Source organism: Haliaeetus leucocephalus, unplaced genomic scaffold (assembly GCF_000737465.1).
Source record: "Haliaeetus leucocephalus isolate CR32 unplaced genomic scaffold, Haliaeetus_leucocephalus-4.0 Scaffold92, whole genome shotgun sequence".
NCBI classification, from domain to species: domain Eukaryota; kingdom Metazoa; phylum Chordata; class Aves; order Accipitriformes; family Accipitridae; genus Haliaeetus; species Haliaeetus leucocephalus.
In genome coordinates this window covers 12,644,057-12,669,682 of record NW_010972528.1, presented here as the reverse complement: position 1 = coordinate 12,669,682, position 25,626 = coordinate 12,644,057, and the positions used below count along the sequence as shown (strand labels likewise).

General features: G+C 35.9%; 1 protein-coding gene across 1 annotated transcript in view; it reads left to right on the top strand.

Moving 5' to 3' along the window:
- LOC104842633 (transcription initiation factor TFIID subunit 4-like) overlaps window positions 1-25,626 on the top strand; it is a 151,435-nt gene that overhangs the window by 17,781 nt on the left and 108,028 nt on the right. The window contains exons 3-9 of the mRNA XM_010585126.1: window positions 1,646-1,783; window positions 3,025-3,252; window positions 4,149-4,271; window positions 5,933-6,022; window positions 7,884-8,141; window positions 17,860-17,965; window positions 22,259-22,373. Of these exons, the coding sequence (XP_010583428.1) occupies window positions 1,646-1,783; window positions 3,025-3,252; window positions 4,149-4,271; window positions 5,933-6,022; window positions 7,884-8,141; window positions 17,860-17,965; window positions 22,259-22,373 (1,058 nt within the window). The remainder of the gene's footprint in view (window positions 1-1,645; window positions 1,784-3,024; window positions 3,253-4,148; window positions 4,272-5,932; window positions 6,023-7,883; window positions 8,142-17,859; window positions 17,966-22,258; window positions 22,374-25,626) is intronic.

The window sequence follows — 25,626 nt, the reverse complement described above, 5'->3', positions numbered from 1 at the left end:
TGGGTCAGTTGGGGTCAGCTGTCCCGGCTGTGTCCCCTCCCAACTCCTTGTGCCCCCCCAGCCTCCTGCTGGTGGGGTGGGGGGAGGAGCAGAAAAGCCCTTGGCTCTGGGTAAGCACTGCTCAGCAGTAACGAAAACATCCCTGTGTTATCAACACTGTGTTCAGCACAAATCCAAAACATAGCCCCATACCAGCTACTGTGAAGAAAATGAACTCTACCCCAGCCAAAACCAGCACAGATCCTTCTTCCAAAAAACCAGACAATTCTACCTGTTCATAATGATGGTGTTTATTGCCTCTAGGCTGTCTCAGTATGGAAGACATCCCTAGTCAAGATTTTTAAAATCTTGAAAGCTATCCAAACAAAAAACCCAATTTGTTCAGATGTCAGAAAGATTCCCCCCCCCCCAAGTACAGAAGATTGATATCCAGTAGATGATGTTGCTGGACTGATTGGTAGGGAATGCTTGGGGCTTTGAATGCCTGCCTGGGCCTCTGTTCCTTTTGGAGATCTCCTAAGTATCCTGGATGTTCTTTGAAGAATTATTTTATGTAGGTTTAATAGACAATATAAGAATCTAAAATAAGCCATTGTTTATAAAATATTAACTACAGAGACATATAACTTAAAATGTAAATCAAGGAAAATTAGTTTTATCTTGTGAGAAATAATATTGTCCATGATTTATTACTCCAGCCACTTAGAAAATTTGTCTTTTCTAAGTATGTGTTTGAATGCAAATCTTAATAACTGCAAGTTAGAAGAGACCAGTGGGGCCTCCATTTTTAATAATGAGCTGTTCTCTTTTTGTCATAATTGTCATATTGTGTGATGTATTTCTTCCATAATGGTGTTTACATTCTTGTAGAATTAAATAACAACTTTCCTGGAGACTTTTTTTTATTCCTAAATCTTGTCCTTTTATATGATGATAAGAGATTTCAATCTCTCAAATAAAGTAAATTGCAAAAACAATTAATATGTTTGCTGCATGAGACAAATTTACTGAGTTGTAGAGCAGGCTACTGAGTGAAAGGCGGTTAAGTCAGTAATTTTCCTTTATCTGCACTGAACATTCTAGTTGCTGTCTGCTTACAGAGTGTGTGTTCTATGACAGAGATTCTCCAAATGCTTAGACTTCATTTCTGTACAAGTTAGTTTCTATATAATTAAATCTGAAATTACTTTGAAAATATTTTTCTGCTCTCTGACTTTTCTCTCCATATAAATTTCCTTCAAGAAAAAGCGTTAGAACAGGCCAGTAAATATCAAAAGGATCAATATGTGTTACTGGCAATTATAAACTCAAATATTCACGAATACTGACAAGTAAATATTACAGTTGAACTAATACATTAATGTAACATCAATTTTTTGCAGGTCACATCCTATTTTTTCTAATCTTTTCCATATAGCTGTATGAGAAGTAGCTTATAGGAGAAATATTGCAAATGTATCATTGAACATAAGAAAGTTCATTTTTGCATTATTTGTGAATATATATTTAAGAACATGTTACTGTTTTGGGCGGGTTTTTTTCAGCATTAGTAATGATTATTCATGTAATCACTATTATTAAAAAGTCTTGGAGATCAAGTTACGAAGGAGGAAAAAAAATAAAATGCTTGTTTTTCCTTTATTAGCAACCAACTTCTGTAGCCACATCTACTGTCCGCCTAGGACTTCCAGTGCAAGCCAAAGTTGTTCAATCAACTGCTACACCTGTCAGTGCTACGTCTGCTGCAACTCTGCCAGGAGGCTCTATTCTTTCACATACCACAGTAAGTAGTAAGAATATAAAAAGGAAAAGATGGGTGAAGAAAAGGATGTTTGTATTTATGTGTTTTTTCGAAAGTGAATTTTAATGTTCGTGTTTGCTTTTATCGCAAACGTAATCCCAGAAATTAATAATGAATGTATAGTCAGACTGTTACGCAGGTGCTGAGTGATAGCCTGGATCTTATTTTTTGCTCTTTCCTTGATGATAAAAAATTTGGGGGCAGTATAGATTCAGTTTTAAGCTTTTTTTTTTTTAAAGAAAAAACTTAGATCAGCTGGATTCCCAAACACTGTTTCAGTGGTGGACATGGTGCACTACATTTGTCCCCTGTGGAAAGCTGTGGTCTCTGCTGTGTGGTCGCCGGTGCCCCAGGCTCCACACATCACCCGTGGCATCGCAGTGCCGGTGCCTGGGTCGGCTTGTTCTGCGTCTGTGCCCAAGACGGAGCAAAGCGCTGCAGTCAGGCTGGATTGGGAGGTCCTGGTAGCTTCTGCTCAGCATGTTCTGTTGCCTGGATGGGCTCTCTAGCTTCTGCAGTCCCCTTTGGTGTGTCTGTCTGAGACTTTTTGGCACTTGGAAGGGTGGCTCACTAGGTCAGATAAAGCGTGAGAGCTGAACCGGATGGATGAGGGGGTGATCCGTGGTGCTCTGTGCAGCCTGATAAGCTTTCCAGCTTCCTAAAGTTGAGGAGTGTGCGGCGTGGTCTTTGCCTGCGGCCCAGCTAGGCTCAGGACAGTTTTGTTCGCTAGGGCTGTGCGCTGGTGCAAAAGCGTATATGCTGCTGCTGGGCTCAGATTAGGTTGGGAAGCTGTGTTGGTGCATTTGTGTCATCTCGATCTGAGCTGTCACTGTAACTGTGGTTTAGATAATTGTAAACCTGATGACATGACCACAGATCATTGGAAATTGACCTGTTTATATTAAGGCCCAAATTTACAGAAAGTTGAGTTACGAAAGTTACATCGTCATGGTGATTTAAAGGGCTGGATAATAGCAACGCGTTTTTTAGTGGTACATTTGATTTTGTAATAAAAAGAACTTTAAATGAGGACTCTCACTGTTCAGTAAAGGGTGACAAAATTAGGGTTATGGTAAGTAAGTAAAGTCAATGGTTTTATTTTGTCAGTAAGGGTGTATTTGAAAGGAAACACGTTTTATTGTCAGGTTTTCAAGAGCTTTGTGTTTGAGTACAAGAAATAAAAGAAGATAATTACCTGTTTTTTCAATATAAAATATTAATAGGTATCAGTAGCTACAACGAGCACTCAAAATTTATTCAAGACAACAGTAGCAACTGGAACATCAGCCTCTCAACAACCTGCGGTAATTACTGGTGGACATACTCAAGCTTCAGCACAAAACCAGGGTCAGCCTCGGCTGCCACTTCCACCTCATACAACAGCACAAGTACCAGCACAGCCCCAGGTCATACCAAGCTCTCCTGTACCTGGAACTACAGTTGTGTCACAGGTAAGTTGGTAAGTTTTAAAATACTGGATACTTGGTTTTCTTAGTACTTTATGAACTTCTCAGGTCTATTCAGAAGCAGAAAGAACTTTTTCTTTGCGCAAGCATGGTTCCTGTGATGGAACAAATACTTTACAAACAAGAAACCCTTCCCGTCATTTCAACTAAATAGAATACAAATTCTGAGAGGGAGCAAGAACACTTGTGGTCAGCTTTCCCCATCTTGCCATGTATGTGTTAGTAGTGAAAGAACTATTCTGTTTCTGTAGACAGAACAATCAGGCCTTCACTCTATGGACTTCATTATTATCATGCTGCTGGGCCTCAAAATTGTGGTTACACTGAAGTGTAACGTTTCTGTTTCTCAGAGTAATTACACCACATAAAAACGATGGCTTGAAAAAATGAAAGCATCTGTTTTTCTACTGATGAAGAAAAGATTAGATATGATGATGTTTGAAGACTATTTCTAATTTGATTTTACTGCTGTAGCTGCTTTGTACAAAAACATACTGAGTCAATAATTTAACAAAATAAGATAGCTTGGGGAACATTGTACATTGTGTATTGGGCATCTCAAAGGAGAATGCATCTCCAACAAATTGTTGTTACTTCTCATATTTAAGGTTATTTTCATCAAAACAGACTGTAAAAAATTAAATATATTTCTGTCATTGATTTATTTTTTTTTTGTTAGTATTCGTGAGGTATGATGTTCAGTTACATAAAGAAGTGAAGAAAATGTCAGGTAATAGTAAAATAGCTGCAGATGTATTTCAAATATGTCCTGCCTGAATTAGAACAATTTCACCATTTTCCCTCTTTAGTGATCAGAGCATACATGGATCCTGATTGGAAAACAGCATGGATCTGATATTTGTTTTCTTTGGCTTTTGCAGGAAATGCAAGAGAACGTGAAAAAATGCAAAAACTTTTTAGCTACCCTTATAAAACTTGCTTCTCATAATTCACCATCTCCAGAAACATCTCGTAATGTGAAAGCTCTGGTTCAAGATTTGTTGGTAAATATTTAGTTATCTTTCATTTTGTCAGTTATCTATTAAGCTTGTTGTTTATGTATGCTGAAAGCTATTGCTTTGGTCTTAATTTTTTTTGCTGTAATGAAAGTGAAAGGAGTTGGGCTACACCAAAATGCAAATATACTGTACATTACATATCTTCAAAAATCTGTTAAAGGTAGGCTTTCCCTTAGTTGCTGAAAGGGGAGATGCAACAAAGTATTTAGTATGCATTTGTCAAAACCACTCTTGTTTTGATGGACAATATTTCAGTCATTTATTTAGAAAAACAGTAAAATACAGAATTTTTTCTTGAGGATTCATTAAGTTTCTGTTCTTCCAAACCATAGTCATTTCTGAAACACTAAGAAGCTGTTAAAAGTTTTAACCACAGAATGAATGTAGATATATGCCTCCACAATGTGATTTAGAGTTTCTAGGACTGAAGGAAAAGTATTTTGCTAAGCTGCTGAGTCCAAGCAGTTCTGCAGACAGATGCCCCTGCATCAAGCCTTAACTGCAAGTGGATTTGAAGAGGCAAAGTTGTGTTTCAGCTACAGTCCTTGTGCCCAGAAAAAGTCTTGACTTACTGTAGTTTCCAGTGCAATAGGTGTTTCGGTGAATTGTGTAAATGAGTTGCAGACAGATGTTACTGTGGAGCTGGACAAATGGATTTAACAGAATTGATACATATTTCTTTGAATTCATTGACAGAGAAACCTGTGTATTTTATACAAGCCTTTCAAGTATAAGCTATTCAACAATAATATTCTGTGGTTCCAGTAAAAACTTGTTTTAACTTTTGAAAACTAAGAAAGATTAACTAAGTAAAGATAACTACTTACAATATTTCAAACAAAATGTTGAGACACATATATAAAACATTTTTATTGAAGGTTGTTTTGGTTGTTTTGGTTTTGTTCTTGTTCTGTATCAGTCCAGGAAAGCTTATGAATATTCTTACTACAACCTGGGATTGTAACTAATGGTACTTTAGAAGTATGATAAAATACACCTGGGTTATAGAGTTGTCCTGTATTAACTATTAAGTAAACTACTGAATATATATTTCATATATTTGTAAGTGTATAGTTTGTGACTATATACACATACATACATTTATATAGGTGAAAATTTTATATATATACTTATATGTATACTTTTTATATATGCATATGCTTTACATATATAGTTTTTTATATATGTGTACAAATATTCTACTAAGTTAAATTGAACCTTCAAGATTTGTTTTGGAATTAAGTAAAGATGTTTTCTGATTACAAGGGCTGACAAATTTTTTAATAGTATGTAAGGTTACTTCAACAACCTGGTTTTTTATTAATATTTTTAAAGAGAAATCACTGTGTAAATGTTAGCAAGAGAATGGAATTCCAAAAAAAGATTTGAGTGTTTGTGGGATCTCGTTGTGTCTGAAATTGTGCATCCCCAAGGGAACTCCCTGAATTCTGAGTAGCATGTTACATAAATTAGCTCTTGACAGAAGAATTTGATAGATGTAGAGGAGTTGAGGGACTGCAGCTTTGAAAGTTCTTCTTGATATGGTAGCCTGTTTAGCTAGAGATATATACATGGATATTATCTGGAAAAAAGGCAACCAAACAACTGAATTGAGTTTTTGATGCTTTTTTTCCTTCCCCCTGAAGGATGCAAAGATTGATCCAGAAGAATTTACAGGCCGTCTTCAGTCGGAACTCAAATCATCTCCTCAGCCATATCTTGTACCTTTCCTTAAGGTAATGTGAATATTGTTTAGACGTATTAACATTTGCATTATTAAGTTTTCGAATATACTTTTAAAATGGAATTAGCTTTGCCTGTCTAGAGCAGGACTACTCAATTTTTTACTTTGTGCTGCCAATTTCTGCTGAAATCTTGACTGGAAGTGGCGTGCAGGCTCCATCTCTGTCAGGCCAGCCAGGTGCTGCTTACTGTTTTTGTGTTGGGAGCTGTGGCTGTGTGCTGCAGCCGACTGCTCCCTGACAGGTTGAGAGAATGGTAAGAAATAGGGGTTTCCTACAGAAAGGAGACCTCATGTGTTCGGGGCCTTGGTTTAGGTTTAAGAAAAATTAATTTGTCGTCCAGAGCTGATCTGGAGTTTGCTGCTTGAGTAGCCCTGATCCAGAACATGGTAGTTATTAGATTTTTATAAAAAAACAGTTACTCCCTAGTTTGGAAATCATCCATTGTCTATTCTGTAGTGATTCTTTACTGTTATAATGCATATACTTTTCTATGGTAGTAGGTCATTTTTTGTGAAGATGTACAGCATTCACGTTTGGAAGAGTCACAAGTTATTTCTATAGAATGCTTCAAGTAATTTAATAAGCTTTTTCCATATTGGTTTTGTAATCTACATTTGAGTCATCGATAACTTTCAATGCATGTGTCATGGCGATTACGAAAAACTAAACTGGATAATACTGTTGAAATAATTGATTAGCTGATCCTGCTTGTAATCGGGAACTAATCTATAATAGAAGTTCCCATGTGATACCAAATGGATTTATTGTTGGGTCCTAAGTTAGTATACGTGGGGGTAAATTTAACTTTTAGTTGGTTCTTGTACATTAGCTACAATAGCTTCCATATGCAAGATTATATACACACATACAAAGCGTGTTTAATCATGCCCCAACAAAACCACAACTATAATTTTAAAAGCATTTTTCTTCTAGTCCAAAACTTCTCAGTTTAGGGCAGATTTCTTCTCTTTCTTCTCTCCCTTCAACTTTTCTTCAGAATTCTTTCCCTCTGCTTCTGTTTTTTCAAGTTATCATTAACCCTTATTTATGCCTTTTCCTGCTCTTACAGTGCAGTCACTTCTAGCATCATGATAAGTTTTAACTTGTTTCCTTTCTTTGAAGTCCTTTCTCGGCAACAGCCATTAAGTTTTTAAATAAATATTCGAAGTTTAGAAAGAACTGTAGCTCGGGCTAAACACTGTTGCATTCTACAGCTGCCTGGGGGGAGCACTTCAAAAGAATGCTACTACCACTTAAAAAGTAAAAAGTTTATTCGTGAAGGTACAGTATAGCCTTTTAGAACTATATTTTTTGGTTCAACTGGTCTGAACATGAAGCATAAAATAGTACACTTTTCTAATCCAGTCAGAATACATTAGATCAGTAATAATACAGTAAACAGCTATTGCTGTAGGGCATCAAGAGTTAAATCATCTTGTTCTAGGTACTGGAGGCATGTCAGGAGAAGTAAATTGGTGCAGCTTACTACTTCTAGCATGCAATGGGAATAGGGTTGTTCCTACGGTTCTGCCTTTTCTATTTCCATGTTTTGCCCTTCCAAAGACCTAAGCTACAAGTTCTAGATAGTCTTGAGAAAGGGGAGTTTTTATTTTACTGCTACAGTGGAATTAGGGCACATCAAAATCTACACGGTTGCTAAATCCAAATTGAAAGCATATTAAAAATGTAAACTGAGCCTTCCCTCTTAGAAAATATGTTCAATCTTTCTTCGTTTTAATGAATAGGCAGATAGTAAAGTTGGAAAGAAAGCTGCATTCTTTTAATATGTTTACAGAATATTTTTTGTCAACCTGCTAAATTTGATATTTCATAAACTTTCTTCTGTTTTTAGAAAAGTCTACCTGCATTGAGACAATCTTTACTGAATAGTCAACATTCAGTTTTGCAAGGACAGCCGTCTCAGCAGTCACTTCAACAAACCAAGCTATCACAAGTTATACCTCAATCTGCCTCTGGAAGCATTTCCTCTGTTGTCACAACGCAGACAATAGGAATAAGGCAACCAAACAACATTTGCACAGTCTCTGTATCAAATACAGTGCAGCCTCCTCAGGTTAAGGTGGTACAGTCAAATCAGAGTTCTCAACTGGTAGGTACTGTAGTATAAAAGAGAATTTCTTAACATGCTGAATAGCAGTTTTCAATGTTATTTTTATTACAGCTTGTTTGGGAAAATACTTTTTTGTTTGTTTGTATCATATTCTGTGATACATAGTAGTACCTCATTTTATGGCAGTTCACATGTATGTTCAACCATTAGTTTAAATAACTTTATAGCTTAAATTTAAGAAAGTACACTCTTGGCCTTTTTGTCTGGAATGCAGTGATCATTATATGAGCACAGTGGAATTTGAGTTAATTACAAATGTAGAACAGAAAGCTTTTCAAGACTTAAAGGCAAGAGTATAATTTTTAGTATGTCATTAGGTATGCTGCTTTGCTTAGATTAGTCTGCATTAAAATTAACTGTGTCTCATTTTAAACTCTTCTACACATAGTTATAAAATCTTGTAGAAGAATAGCTGTACTGTACCAGCATGTTTTGTTTAGAAATAGTGCCATACTTTATTTACTGAAATACATCGTTGTTGTGCATATTGGAGTATTATGTACTTAGACTCATTAATTTCAAAGGCACTATCAGTAAGGCAACTATACAGTCAGTTACTCACTGAGTGTGGTGAATTTATCACGTTGTTATATAGGATCTTGCATGTGTGTTTACAGTTGCAATTAAAATACATTTAGAATTTTTACAAGGCCTTGAGTTTATACAGGCATTGTCATCCTTCAAGGAAAGATCTAAGAGTTTTCTTTGTCTGTGCTTTCTGTGTAGGTATGAGTAAAGTACTTGACTTAGGTTTCAAAATCAAATTGACAAGTTCCAGAAGGTGTATCAAGTTGGTAAAAAATTTATATTATCAAGATTCAGAAATGCACATATGGTAATGTAAAACCTTACAGTGATCTACCCTTGAGTTTATAGGCTCTATAATGGTTATAAATAATTTGTAGGGTGTGTGGAGAGAAAATATTTCTTCTGCTTTAATTTAAAAGTAGCAGTGCACAATCTGAAAATGTCTGAGCCATCAAAGCCATGTCTTTTGAACCTTACAGATGCTGTCTAGCAGTTAAATTACTGACTTTAAAATTAAATTAGTATAATTTCACCATCTTTTAGTGAGCATAGTTTTAATGTGTAAGACCATCTTAGATGCTAAAACTTCTGACTCTGGCTTTTGTAATACACACAAGACATTTGGATATTTTGTGCCTTAATTCGTCTGCTTTCTGTTCAGCCGCTTCATTCTTTCTTTTTCTAAAGTAGGTTCTCCCCACCTCTTCTGGACTGTTGTATTAGTTAGAAAAGTGTTCCTCAGACTTCTTGTGACTTTTTTTCTGATTTGTCCACGTTTCCTAAGACTGAATTTACAATAAGTTTGGTTCTTCAAGGTAGGGGAGCAGGAACTAGTTGTAAATACAGGCAGTAGGTGTAAAAATTACTCCCTGTCCTGGGGAAAGCAAATTTCTGACAGCCCCTGACAGGTTCTTGACAAGTGTAAACGTTCATGGCTAGTAAGTCTAGCCTTATCTCATACCACAGTCTTAGGACTATACTACTGCCAGGTAACACAACTTTTTCCAGTGTTTTGCAACCCACTTTAAACACTCCTGTGCCCACTAGGCAGGTTGCACCCCACCTTTTGAGAAACACTGATGTAGAGCAAAAATGTGTCAGTAAGTCCACAGGAGTTCTTACTCTTATGATTATAGTTCTTGTGGAGTATTTTCAGAATGGGATAAAGCCAAATTTATGGGAGAGACACCTTCTGTGTGTCTTTCTCACATGTCACTGCGTACTCAAAGCAAGCAATTGTGATGTTAACATGAATAGAGATTAACAATGTGAAGAGTTGCTGTCATCTTCTGCAACGTACCTATGCAATATGAGGGAGCTGAAAACTGCTAAAGTAATATATCGTGGAGATTGATTTGATGGGCTAAAGAAATTGTTTTCTGTCTGTAAGGAAGTCATAGGTCTAGGACTGGATTTTCATCTTGCTGGATACATGAAATGACCACAACATTTTCAAAGGTAGCAAACTATGCAGAGCAAAATTATGTTTTCTAGAATTTTCTAAAATTTTCTAGAAAATATTTAGAGAAGTGAATACATTAAAAATTATAATTTATTGGCTTATCACAAAACTGACTTTCTGTATTTGCTTTCAATCTATCAGTTATTAGTTAATAGAACCACACATTACATTAACCACCCACTTCTTAATGGCGCTCACATTAGTTCTGTACAGACAAAAGCAGCATCAGACAGAGTTACTGGATGAAAAAAATCTTACATACCACAACAACCATCAACTCAGGCGCCAAACAGATAACCCAGCAGCATCTCCATATCCCATTAGTAATTGTTCATAAGTATTGGCTTTTTTGTGGTCACAGTGATCACACTCTTCACACTTCTTAGTGCTCCCCAAAATCAGAGCGCAGCGAAGAGCTGCTGGCCATCTTGCCTGGGACTTGTCCGGAAGAGCAAGATTACAGCTGGCTTGCCTGAGGGTAGCCAGCACTGATGGAGGAAACTGGCTGAGCTCCAGATTTTCCAAGCCTGAAGCTCACTGGAGAGAGTTCCAGCTGGCTTTGCAAACTGTCCAGCTGCGGAAGGGCAAGCCTGTTTTGGAATATAGATCCTTTCATAGCAGCCAGTTTACAGTAGTCTTGTTTCTTTTAAAATGTGGAGAATCTGTTAGCTGTTCCTTTCTTTTGACTTTTCTGTTTTACAAAGGGGTCAGATGTGGTGGTGCTTCTTCCAGTTATATTGAGGTGTCTTGCAACATGGGAATTCTGTGTATGCTGTTCAGCATGCAATATAGCTTGTGCAAAGGAGACTTCAGCATTAAAATGTATAGTGTTAGTGGAGATGGAGGAGACTATCTGTTCTGTAAAGTATTGCAATCATATTCCAAAACTATGAAAAAGCTGTGTGCTAAAGAGCTAGATAGTGCTGTTAGTACTGGTAACTACTTTTAGCTAGGGAAAAGGGGAGTAATCTTAGGCTAATATTTTATTGATGAGACACTAATGAGATAAGCCAGCAATCAATTTTTTTAATTGTTCTAAGTGCAACGTTCAAAGTTTGTCTAAATGTCATTCTTGGGGTGCAGGAGCTCTATATAGCCTTATATATGCAGACATTACCTGTCTTGTTCTGGGTGTTACAGCAGATAAAATTTCTATGAATAAGAGAGACATTCTTTATTAAATGTGTTGAAGTTGTAAGCAGATTGATGAGTAATGGAGATCGATCAGCACTTTATATATTGTGTTGACACTGCATTGTAAGGAGAAAGTATTCCTGGAGGTTGAAGCCAATTATTAAATTTAAATGATAAAGAAACAGTAAGAAATTTGAAGTGATCCATCTTAATGAAAAAAAATTAATTATATGCAAAGCAATATAAAGATTTGTGCAGGTCTAGGATTAGGAAAGATGTATAGAAATATATCTGGACCATTGTTGCAGCAGTAGATTGTGCACAGTGTCCAGAGGGGAGATTTCTCCATCTTCTAACTTACATTAGGATAGTATTTGCTGAAACATTTACTAACACTTTTCCAGGAACTGTCATAGTGGTTGGAGGCTCCCACAAGATCAGACAGAGTAATGGAAGTTGGAAACAAGATACAACAGCAGAATAAGCATTATGTTATATGGGGATGTTCTTCTTTGCTTTTTAGTTCCCTACTGAAGCTTTTTCTGGCATCAGTTTTCCGTTGCTGAATGATGGTAATTTGTACACATTTTAGTGACTCACAGGAAATCATTTTCTTTTTGTCCTGTGTGCAAGGCAACTTAGAAATGGAAGAGTAAAAGACAGCTATTTGGATAAAAAGAGTAGTTTCTATTAATGAACTAAGAAAGATCTAGTCAGTGACTTGGAATTTGGTGTGCAATAAAATTTTAATAAAAATAGCTGTTGAGCAGTAGATGTCTGGGATCTATTAACAGGAACAAAGCCTATACTTGACAAATTGTATGCCTATTTGAAATACAGCCTAGTAGTTTTCTGAGTTATCATGGACTTTACTTTCAGAATTTTGTGGGCTGTACCTTAATATAAGGAGGATATTGTCAATGAATGCTGTTTGGAAACCAGTAACAGAAGATGGCAATTAAAGGACAGACTTGAAAGCAAAGACTAAAAGAAACTGGCTAAACAGTAACTTGGTCAAACACTGGCTAAAGGGGAGCATAAAAAATATTTACAAATATTTTAAGGGTTTAAACATCAAAGTATATCAATGAATTATTTAGAGCAGTCTAAGAGAGTATAAATATGAATAACAGGATATAATTAAGCAAAGTAGGATTTAGGCAGGATATAAGGCAAGATATCCTTACAGTAAGACAGATTATTAGATGGTAGATCAGGGTCCCAAAGGCAGTGATGAAAAAGCCATCATTGAAAACGTTCAAAATTAGACCAGATCAAATACTGTAGGAAGAATTGTATAATAAATTGAGGAGCAGGTGGGACAAGTGATCTGGTGGCTTTTGGTTTTATTTTTCTTCACTGCTTGTTTGAAAACATATACTCAATGGAACAATATTGTTGTCATATTAACATTAAAAATTACATGCTGAGTTTTAAAAAAGTCCCTTTGTTTTATTTGGGAGGAAAAAGAATTGCTTATGCAAATTTCAAGGCACTGTTGAAAAATTGTAACTGTTACTATTACAGCATGGTAAACAATGGTAAATATGAATTCTAGGCCCATAAGAGCATGAACATTGTAAGTTAATGCTGCCAGATTACATGATAGCTGAGGTTTGATATGACATTTATCTTCAGGAGTGAGTAGACTGATAAATCACAAGTGGCATAGCCACAAGTGAGTTAGCAAGTGTTTACTCATGAGTGAAGATAAATGTCATATCAGACCATAGCCATTTTGAATTTTGTACATGTACAAGTGGCTTGTTTCTTCCTTCCACAATACTTTTTTTTTAAACTTAATTGAGAGAAAAAATGCTTGGTAAAGGATATATTTTCCAAATTTATTTTTATTTTCCATTCTTTGCAGAAGCTTCTGTTTCCTATGCTTTTGTTTTTATTGCTTTATTTGATATGCTTAAGCTTTTGGATCAGATGCTTTTGTTGCAAAGTGTGATTTACGTAAATTGAGTCAGACTGATTTTGCAGCCCTTGTCAAGTAAGGGGAAGCATGTTGTTGGGACCCCATGCATCTGCATTGGTAAAGGAGCATCTAGATTATTGAGACTTGCAAAATCTTTGTCCTGAAAAACTTCAGCAGTGAGTTCTAATTTAATTGTCCTCAAGGACTTTTCCTTTCAATGGTTTGTAGGTAGTAGCTTTCATTTTTATTCAGTATCTCCTGTTCAGGTAAGACAAAGAGAATGGAAGTTAGCAGTCTTTCTACTTTTATACATTTTATGTGCTTTGGCTGAATTCTTTCTCAGTCTGTATTTGTTGGTCATTTGTGTTGTTAATTATTGGTCTGTGTTGACATCTGTAATTTGTTCTTTGTCCTGCAATAACATATACGGTAGAAGATTCACACCTGTCATGGTATGATCATCACCTTTTGGCTTGAGATTAGGACCAGAGATAACTATTACTTTTTTCTCATAGTCATTGAATCTAAGCTTTTTGAAGAAGGGCCTCAAGAAAAATGAGTATTTCAGCTGTCACCACTTTGTTATTCTGGTTATCAGTAGTGTGACTGTTAAGTACCCTTTTTTCATCTTCGTAAGTCTGCTTGTTTTGTGTAAGCATCTTTGTATAAACATCCCTTTTTACATATGTGAAAATAAAGTGAATTTTAGAAATGGACAGAGTAGTATGAAGCATTTGGAAAGTGAGAGAAGGAACTTGTCTGGAGGAATATACAAATGGTGAACCTAAGTGAGCGTTACTAGTGGAGTGGAAAGATGACGGTTAAGGGGAGAAGTGGAAAGATGAAATAAAAAAAGCGGGAGAATACTTTCTATTGTGAGAAAAGTGCATCTTGTTTTGCAGAAAAATGTTATTTTATAGAAAAAAAATTTAGGTAACTTCTGATGTATTGTACTCGGAGAAGCAGTACCATGACTTTCCTGCTTCAGTGTGTTACTTTAAGAGCTTCAAAGTGCAGCAGCCTAGGAGACGATTCTTCAACTTTGATAAATTGAAGAGGAATAAGCTGGTATATGACAGTACTTGCTGTGTTGGTGCTGTCTTGATCATAATGTTATTTGGTAATTTTGCTATTTTCCAAACTCCTCATCAAATCCTGGCAATGGCTAAATCACATGAAATCTTTTCTATTTTCTGTGCCTTTGTTGTTACTGTTCTGCTGTTGTGCTTGCTGTCTTCAGTGGTGGAAATAATGAAAATGGCTTCCCTTCTTTTTAGTGGAGATGGAATTACGAACAGTTTCTGTACACTTTGAAGACTTTTATATTCTGTCTTGTTTACCTTTTCTGACAGCACTTTTATAAGATGATTGATGCTATGAATATGGATGTAGTGGTAAACGGTTCGAAAGGATTTCTGGAGGTGTCTAGTCCAACCACCTGCTAATAGGTTAGCATGTTGTCCAGGGCCTTGACCAGTCATGTTTTGAGTATCTTGAAGACGAGATGACACAGCCTCTCAGGGCAACCTGTTCCAGTGCTTGCCCACCCTCACGGTAAATTTTTTTTTTTCCTTATATTAAATTGAAATTTCCCATATTCCAGCTTGTGCCCATTGTGTCACATCCTTCTGCTCTGCACCTCTGAGAGAGTCTGGCTCTATCTTCTCTACATCTTCCCAGTAGGTGGCTGCAGACAGCAATAAGATCTCCCCTTTTCTCAAGGCTGAAGTAATGTCTCTGATAACCTCAGTATACCAAAACATCCACTTCTGTATCTTCTATGTCAGTCTGGGTTAGTAAATTGGTGCTTATGAACTGACCATTTGGGATTCAGCATCTATTCAGCATATGAATAGGTAACATTAGACGGGGTACACTCATTGTGTGTATTTTTAGGCTGTGAGAAATATGAAATAATTTGGTTAAGTTAACCATCTTCCAGACTATCTTGCTAGTACCTTGTTCATTGTCTAAACTTTTCAGGCCAAGTTAAGGACATAATAGTAATGTTTATGCTGTTGGGAAAATAGGCAAGAAGATTAGAACAGTTTGAAGTATTTTAGCTGATGAAGAGTGGTTTAGATTGTTTATAAATTTTAATGCAGTGTCAATTACCTCTGATTCATCAGTTTTTACTATGTCCCTTGTTTGCCTGCAAATAAGGTTACGCATTCTGTTTCAGAAACAAATTCCTAATGTTCATTCCTTAATCACTTTTGGATCTGAAGATGACATCTGTGTTGAAATGCATCTTAAAACTGTATAGAAACTGGAATTTAAGTTAGTGTAAAATGTTGCTCTTTGTTAAGGTGCAGTTGTTCCTTTTAGAGAGTATGTACTGTTGCTGATTCGTTTCTGTATGGAATTTAAGGTGATGATTTTGATCTGTGCCCGTTGGAAAAATTTATTTCTCATTCATTTTCTACACTTTCAGCACTTTTACGTGCATTGACGTCCTAGTACAGTACTTGTTAAAAGGACATTTTTTGAATGTATTTGGTAATAAAGAAAACATTGCAATGATTTATGTCATCTCAAATGGTTAAATATTGTCCTATCTTTAATGGTGTTAGTGGCTCATTTTTTAGGGTATTCATGTGAAAATACTAATCAGGTGAAACAGAACTTGGTTCTGAACTGTAGAAGTTGCTTGCTTCACAGAGAAAAAAATCTAATTGCAGACAATTACTGTAATACCAGATAGTAATTCTATCCACAGGTCACACACATCTCCTTTTTGGCCTGGCTTCTGGCCAGTTAAGGTATGGCTGCTTTTCTTCACTATTCTCTGAAAACTCATCCAATAAATTATTGTAAAAGTGGCAACAGTCTCCTCCTTTTTCATACCAATATAGTCTTTTTTTTTTTTTTTCTTCCTGCAGGCTATTCTGTCTTCTTACTTATTAAAATAGACTTGTACATGTTTCCCGTTCATCAAAATGCAGTCAAATTCAACTTTATCCCTCATTTTCATTTATCACCTCGATTTCTTTCCTGTTTTTAAGCACGGTAGCTACTTTATTCTCCTCCCTCTGAGTGTCACTGTTTACTCACTGCCTGTCTTGACCAAGTAAATTTACATCCATTTGCTCCATTTCTGTGCTTAATACAAATCCTCCATTTTCCTTCAGTGTCCACAGTTGAAGCTGAATCCTTAATCTTTTTATCCCTTTTCTCTTTCTGCAAGGTAGCTATTGCTATTACTTCTACATCCACAGGTTTATTACGACTTTCCAACTTTTAATATTTTAGGATGTACAGAATGCAATTTCGTAATTTCAAAATGGCCCTATTTGTTTTTGTTTTTTTTTCTCCAGACTACATTACAGGTCTTGTTCCCTCACTAGTCTTTTCTTGTTTGTAGTTTTCACCTTTCTTCCTTCCGATTTGGGAGCCCTGGTTCCTGCTGATGGAACAATTTCCTATTTGTTCCAAGCCTCTTCATTCTCTACTTTTATGTCTCGTTTGAAAATACTGTTTCTCCTTTCTTTTTCTCCATAGCGTACTTTGAAGTCAGAGGTTTGGCTATTCATGATTCAGCTAAATAATAAGGTTTTAGATGCACTTTGTAAGAATAATGCTGACTGGTGCTGAATAAAGATGCAGTGGTTCCTGTTCGCTTCATGTAGCGGTGTGTAGTGTGGCGTCTTGTCTTCTAGGAGGGAATACCTGTGGTTGTGAGACTGAGATGTGTAATTCAGAAACAGCAGACACATGCAATGGGAGTAACATAGTTGTGACTGCGAAGAGCATGACTTCTGAAGTTGTCACGCCTGAGTTGTGGTTGTAATCTTATTCGCAGCTATTTGCCTGTGTTTTGTTTTCAAAGTTCATGGATTTTTTTTTCCAGCTCTGCAGCATCCACACGTCCTTTTGAATCTTCTGTTCATTACATCTACAGCATCCACACGTCTTTTTGAATCTTCTGTTTATTACATCTGTGCCTACCTTGTCCCTGATTTTATGAACATATGTTTTGCTGTTGCTTAGACATGACCCTTGCAGGTTTTTTCTTTTCAGTTTGTTTATGGGTCAAATTCTAAGTTTCTAACCCAGTTTCAGTTTTGGGTAGGGACTTCAGAACTTGGCTTAGTAGTGAGTGAAACCTTGAGAATATCCAGTTAACATTTAAAAAATGACTAGTATATGATCAGCACAAACCATTTTTTTTTCTTTCTTGTGTATATCTGACTTTGGAACCCATAATATTTTAGAATTTACTTTTAGTATATATTTTCTTTAAAAAGCATAGATATATAGTGAATGGCCTAACGGTTGTAGGTGGATACCACTAAAATTATTGCAGCATTTTCTTCTACAAAAATGCTTTTCTTCCTAGTAAAATTTCTGAAGACAAAAGTCTAAACTTTAATGTTTGTCTTACTCCTTTGAAATATATTTTTGATGAAGGTTGTGACATATGACATTTGTGTCGAATATTATTTGGTTTTTTTAAGGCATAATGGCAAAATAGGTATATACACACACACACAACCACATGCATTACATGACTATGACTTTTGTCACTAGCTGGTTGTGCTTTTAGAGATCCACGTGCTTATATTAGTAATTACAGGTATTAGTATATTTACGTTGTGTGTGTTTGTGTATAAAGAGTATAATATAAGTATACTTTTTTTTAATAATAGCAGATTATCCAGTCAACATCTGCTCAAACTGTGAAACGAAACCCTGCTTGCCAGACTACCCAGATTAGGATGCCAGTGGTAATAACTCAGACCATTAGACCACAAGGTATGGGTTTAAATGTTTTAGTGAGATTGTTACCTTTGTATGAATTTCATTGTAATTACAAACTAGTAGCATGGGAAAAACTTACAGTGTTGACATTGGCAGGCTTGACATTCATTTTTTACTTCATACTGGCTGTGGAATGCATGTTTTCACTATGCAGTTTCAAGGTATTTCAGACCAACCCAGTGAAATGTTTTGAAAGAACCTTAGGACTAACTCTCACATGCTTAGCTCTTACTCAGCAGTTTTTTCATGGAAAAGTTCTGAAAGAAGTCAGGAACTTGACTCTTACTGTCCTAAGCTCTAACTCTGGGCCAAGAAAGAAATTCTGCATTTTTTTTCCTGAAGCCTAGAGGATGCCTCAATTTAATCATCCTATTTTTAACTCTTACTCCTGAAGCAGAACATCATAGTCACTGTCTCTGCAGCTACAGAGATGAAGGTGGGAGTCCTAGAGAAATTTCTCAACCCATAGGCCTTTTTTTTTTTTTTTTTTGTCTCCATGCCAGTATGTTTACTCTTTGGTGAGGTCAGAGACTGATTGCAGCAACCTGACATGCCATGATAAGCCAGGGGAGCAAGAAGTGTGGTTTGTACACAACTTCCTCATCTGTCTGTGCACAGGTGGATGTAATGTCTGGCTGATACAGCCCACTTTTTTAAGAGGGTTCTTGAAGCCTTCTTAGTTTCTAATAAATATCCCTTTGTTTCTTTCCACCACTAGACCTCGGTTTTTATTTTTCCTGTTTATATGTGAGAGTATCTTTCTGGATGTGGGCATTTAGACGACTGAGGGTTTGTAATGGAATACAGAGCTTGTCATCTTTAGGTATTGAATCAGAAATCAAACTAGGTTAAATGCACATAAAAGATACTGCTGCTTGTTTGACTTCATTGTTTGGTCTTTTCTGTTCTCTTTGGGAAAAGAAAGCATTAAAACCCCCAATTATCACAGTTAATAGCAGCTGACGTTCTGCTTGCTCTGTTCTCTTCAGAGAATCCATAGCTTGAATGGACATGGAGACCAAGCTCTCACTGTAATCCTGTAGGCTGTTTTTCCAAGTTAGGAAGAAATGCATTTACTTGTCATAAAAAGCATATATTTGATAGCACTGATACTCATGTCCTGACTTTATTAACAGGGAAGTTATTTGGCATCTTATGGCATGAACTTTCACTTCTGACTAATGTGTCTGAGAGTGAAGGCTGATTTCATTTCTTTGATTGTTCAGTCTCTAAGTTGTGAATGTCAACAGTGTGCCAAGAATTTGCATGATACTAGCATCTGCCTTTTAAACAGTGGGTTCAGAATATGAATTTATTCATGATAGCCATTGATCAGCCAATGAAATGCAACTTAACTGGCAATTTGGCTTAAGGAAGACAGCGGTTCAGAAAGGCAAATTCATACAAAGCCCTGCTTTCAGGTGAGCTTACTCCTATTTACAAGCTTGTTTAAGCCCACCACTATATTGTTTTAATTACACAGACAAAGCAAACAATAGGAATTCGGGAAACGTCCCATTGTACAACTGTTCATCCTGTAGCCCATGTCTAGGGAGAAGTCCACCTGTGTGCTTGCAGCTCTAAGAAATGCTGCTAAGGCATACTGTCAGATAACAGTTCATTTTGATTTTGATATCTTGTTAAAGCTTTCTACTGTAAACACCAGTATAATGCTATTTTATACTGGCCTAGGTATTCCTGTAGAAGGAGGTAAGATACTGGAATAGGACATGGTCTATATAGAAAATTACAGTAGTATAATTTTGTGGAGTGGGACTTTTTGAGGATAGTTAGACCAGAACTAAGCTGACTTCCACAGAATGGTGCGTTTTCCTTCTCAGACAGGAGTGAATCTCCTACCGTAATGTATCTTTACATTAATATTAATGCATCTATGTGAACGGACAGTGATGCTTTTTAAAACAGTAGTGTAAAGTTGGCAGGCTTTGAGGACTTCTATATCAACAAAATTGCTTCCACACCAGGGGAAGTAACACTACAGTTATTGCATGAAAAATTCACACTCCTTTATCAAAGCACTTATCAGTATAATAATGAGGTGAATTGCATCTTATGGATGGGGGAATTGAGCCAAAGAAAAAAATAATTAGCCAGAGTATTCATTGCAGCTATTTAACCTGTGCAGGAATACAACTAGGAATTTATAAGCTCCTAAATTTGGGCTTATTTCTCCAGATCATGCTACTTAAAATTTGAAATGAGGACCCAGTGGTGAAAGACTCTGTATGTCATTACCAATCCCATGGAATATCTAGGCCCACAAGTGATTTTAATTTTGAAAATATGCCCTGCTTCATAATATAAATTGATGTTTTAGCTATATTTTGTGTCTAACTGGTTAATCATGCAAAGTTGTGATTTAAACCAGAAAATTTGTATGTCATCCCAAAACTTATATTTACTTTGCCAGATCCATTTGAGTAGAATTACAATATATATAGAGTGAAAGAAAGTAAGACTTAATTTTTCCATATCCAATGTAGACTTACAGTTTTCCTGACACTAAGAAGTTACCTACTCTGTTGCTGTACCTTTTTGGGTTGGATTTTTTTTTTTTTTTGGATCAAAAGTTATCACCTGTAGAAAACAAATCATTGATACTAGTTCTAAAGGAATACAATATTAATTCTGGAGGAATGCCACTGTTACCTTAATTTTGCCATTGCAATAATTTTCAAGGTTAACACACTTCTAATCTCCGAGATGTTAATTGTAGAAAATGGAGATCTGCTAATTTTTATTACTGTATTATTTCTTTCCTTCCAGTTCGCTTAGTAGAAAACCTTTCAATTAGTTCGTCTGAAATAAATATATGAATTGTGTGGTCCATGAACTAATGCTCTCTGTGACATGTCATGGACCTTGAATATTCTGATGACAAAATATTTTTGTTCCCCAGGCTTGGAGCCTGAAGTCCTAAATCTTGTTTTGTATTTGCTAATGTTGAGAGTCCACACAACAGTTTATGCAGATTGAAGAACTGAACGAACACTGTCAAATTAGTTTTGCTTTAAGATCATATGTTGAAGTTGATGAAGACTTCAAAATAAAAAAAGTAATGCTGGACTCATTCAATGCTGACACTTGTTTTAGCAAAGAAGTGTTCTTTAAAGGATTTGTTGGGTTAGTTGTGTTGCAGGTTTTTACAATTAATGAAAGAAAAATAATGTAACTCTACTAAGGTTCATACCATGCCATTTATATGCAATTGAGTCATAGGTGTGCAGGAATAACTTACATGTGCTTCTCAAAGTCTCAAACACTATGTGTATGTAATAAAATTGAGTGATAGACAAGAAAAAGGTGAGAGCTTTTAAGTCAAGTAGACATATGAATTAATTATTTTCACATGCCAAAACACAGATGGGATTAAAGAAAACACAAAATATAACCCAGGTAAACGTGTTTAAGCAGGAGGGCTCACTCCAAAAGTTTCATTTGTCAGTGCTTTTTCAGTTGCATACTGATACAGTGTTTTAAATAATAATAATAGAGGTCTGTTGATTTACTAATCAGCAACATAAATTGGTAATTATTTTTGGTTAGATTTTTCCAAATATCAGCGAGGAATTCATATCCATTTTTTAATTTACTGTCACAAGAAGCTGCATGTCTACCGCACTTTGGATTATTTAGAAAGCCCAGTATTACTTCTACATGTAGACCTGTAAAGTCTAGATACAGATATGAATTACTTTGAAATCATTGTTTTCAAAATGAAGTAAAAGACAACCTTTATGAGGGGGGGTTATATAAAATTTTACAATAGTGTTTCTTCTTTTACATACAATATAAAACATTTAAAAATACTTAAAATAATGTTTTCAACTCTGAAAATACATGTTTTTCACTGCAACAAAGAACAATGACTATACACAAAAATGTAAAAGGCATAGTTAATACCCTGAGTGACTGTGACTTAAAGCATCTGTATTAAGAACATTTCAAATTCTGCTTCTTTATTCTGTGCAGATTGTCTAGAAAAGTGGTTTATTGGCAATTGCAAACACACTTACAGCCGTTATGTGTATTATGGCCAATGGTTTTCAGTTTTGGAATCTTCAGTATTCTGTAAATATTGAACAAACTGTAATGTTAATATAAATTTTGTATTTTAAATTGTTCTTCTTCAGCAGTGTAATCTTTAAAAATAATAACTTCCTTTGTTTGCAATTTACAGACAGTTAAATTTAGTTCCTGGACAGAAGGTTCTTTGATGTAAATTGTCTAAGACAGCTCGTAATAACATTGCTTGGTGTTTTTCAGGCACAGTAGGGAAGGCACCAACAATACAAGCCAGCAAAAGTCCTGGGGGCTTTGGTGTTCAGGTCTCTGCAAATCAGAAAAACAAGCTAAATGACCCTGGAGGTGGTTCTTTCAGGTAAAAAAAAAAAAAAAAAAAAAATGCAGCGGGGTGGTTGGGGGGGATTTTAAATATAAAACAGGATTTAGAATTGGCTTAACACCAGAGGGCAGTGTTTTACAATATTTCTTGCCTTTTCTTACTGTGATTGGATGACAATTTTCTTACTTAGTTCTATTTTTAAATAAGGGAGGGGGTCATGACATGTCTTGAGGATTTTTCTCTAAATGCGCTTTTTAATGTTTAGTAAAGACTTCAATTCTGTGGATTATAGTAAAACTTCTGGTAAACGGAATTACGTGTATGAAGTTTTTAAAAAAATACATGGTTGGTTTTATGTATTGCATTCTAATGTTCATATGGAACATATCTTGCTGAGAAGATACTAATTGTGACAAGGCATCCTGTCGATAGGCTTCTTTCTGCAGCTAAGCTGCAGCTATCTCCTCATCAGCATAGAGAAACTACTGTATGGTTTTGATAGTGGGTTTTGGGTTTTTTGGTGTGTGTGTGTAGGATTGTTGTTCTTGGTTTTAAAGAGAAAACACTGTTGTATCTATTCTTCATGTGCTTATTTAGGTGGCAGAGGTGGGGGCATTCTCTGGGTTCTTGTAGTGATCAGGTGCTGCAAAAGTTCAACACAGTAGCATTGATGCATTGAGCTGCTATACCAGTTCTTTTGTACTTCAAACTTTTATTTTATATATATTTTGGATATTTTTACTCTTTGTAGTGAAAAGCTTATTTTCTGTTTACTGCATTTTGCTTTTGCTACCACCATTTTAATTTTTTTCCACTGATGAAAGTACATTTTATTTGTACTTAAACCTTTTCTTTCTTTGTTAAATGATAAAATATTCCTAGATTTTCATTTTTGTCTTCTGGAATCCTTATGTTGCTCTGACATCATCAAAACAGTAATTAATTTTAAGGCTTATGCTTTTTCAGGTGAAGTGAAAGAGAATTTGTAGCTCTTTGAAATATCTCTGCTTTGAGGCATGTCAGTATTGCAACTAATAGTGGTAGTACTTAGTATTAATCTAGAAGCAAAATAATTCAATTTTTTATTTTCCAATGCTTTTGCCTCCCACTGAGTATTTAAATGATTTAAAATGTCTGTTGGGTTCAATTGTACTGTCTTAATAAGTATTTTTTATGTTTGTAAGCAACATGAGCATTTATTCTTCGTTAGTATAGCTTTCAATTTTACATACACCGAAAGGGACAGCATTTTTTTAACTGGATGTTGTAAACTGTGCCAGGATTGATTCTTGCATTCACTTAGTTTATACATAGAATATATTAGGTTAGCTGGAATTGTTAATTTTCCCTTGGGGAGAAGCAAATGCTCAAGGCACTGATTGATAAATCAATAAATCTTTAGTGAGTTTGGTAAATAAGCTGTCAAGGGTGTATGTCATTTTTCCTCTAGAGAACAAATTTTAGTCAGAATGAATGTGTTTGTTTCCTTGCATTGTTTTCTCCTTCAAAATAGTAAGACACAAAGCTGCATTTAAATAAGTCCATAAAATTGCAAGGATTTATTAAACAGCAGCAAAGATCAAGCTTTTTCTTGATATCTTAACAAAGAATTCAGTTGTTTGCATATTTGCATTTCAACCCCTAACCTCTCCTGAGGACAAATAGATGTCTGACTATTAGGCCTAAAGGCATAGAGCTGGAAATCTGTATTAATCCTCTGAATGCTGACTAGTTTTCCTCAACATTCCCAGCGTGTGTGAAGAATGTGTTTTTAGCCAGAAGGCAAACTGGCATCTAAAGCAAAGCAAGAATTTTGAAAAATAGTTGTGTTGTGTATAAATTTATTTTGCCCTTAGTGTTTTATTATTGCATATTTGTTTCATTATTTTATATTCAGCTTTCTTTAAAATAACTTACTTGAGCTTTTCACTCTTGTGAGCAAAGTGTTGGTCACTAGAAATGGAAATGTGAACTTTGTTTTTTTTTCAGTTTCTTCTATTCCGGACTGTGGGAAATACAGGAAGGAATTACATAAAAGATGTAGCAATTAGGAATTTTGCAAATTACAGCTTAGCCTTTAATGTCAGCATTTATTAATGAACTGTAAGACTGCTTACATGAGTTCGCTGCATATTATAGTAGCTATTCTATGACATAGAGTTTTCAACACAAGACTTCTGCAATGTGAAGTTGTTGTATTTGTGAAATTTTGTGTCACCCTTTTTAGTATTAAAATTTATTGTTGCTATATTTTTCAGAGAGAACTACAGACAACTCCATTTTCCTGGTTTTGGCTGGGATAGAGTTAATTTTCTTCCCAGTAGCTGGTATAGTGTGTTTTGGATTTAGTGTGAGAATAATGTTGGTAACACACTTTTAGTTGTTGCTAAGTAGGGCTTATCCCAAGTTAAGGATTTTTTGGTTTCCCATGCTCTGCCAGCAAGCAGGTGCACAAGAAGCTGGGAGGGACCATAGCCAGGACAGCTGACCCAAAGTAGCCAAAGGGATATTCCATACCATAGAACGTCATGCTCAGTATATAAACTGGGGGGAGTTGCCAGGAGGGGCGGATCGCTGCTCGGGCGTCGGTCAGCGGGTGGTGAGAAATTGCATTGTGCATCACTTGGGTCTAGTTTATCTCTTTTTGTTATATTCGAGTACAATTATTGTTATTCTGTTATTATTATATTTCATTTTAGTTATTAAACTGTTCTAATCTCAACCCACAAGTTTTATTTTTTTTTCCGATTCTCCTCCCCATCCCACTGGGAGGGAGGAGGAGTGAGCGAGTGGCTGTGTGGTGCTTAGCTGCTGGCTGGGATTAAACCACAACATCCATTTAGTTGACTTTCAACTATGTTAACACCTAACGATGGAAATTTGAATTCCATTTTTTGTTTGTTTTACAGTAGAGATCTAGATTTACATTTGTACCATAATAGTCTAGGCAGAGGTTTCTGTAGCTGGGAGAGGTGAAGCAGAAGGCCCACTGAAGTCTGCTAGGGACCTGCGTATTTGGCTACAGCTGCTGTGCACATCATCATCTAGTTTGGTAATCTCAGAGCTCCCGCTAACATAATCTACCAGTGATGACAGTGAAAGTAGCAGACTCTCAAAGTCATTATTCCCCATAGTTCAGATTGTGGCCAATATAAAGAACTAGTGGAAACATTTGTTTCCCCTGATACTGAGTCAGCATAATTTCAGTTGGAAGGGACCCTGAGAGGTCAACTAGTCCAACTTCTGACTCAGAGCAGGTTTGGTTACATCGGGGACTCTTCTAGTTCTA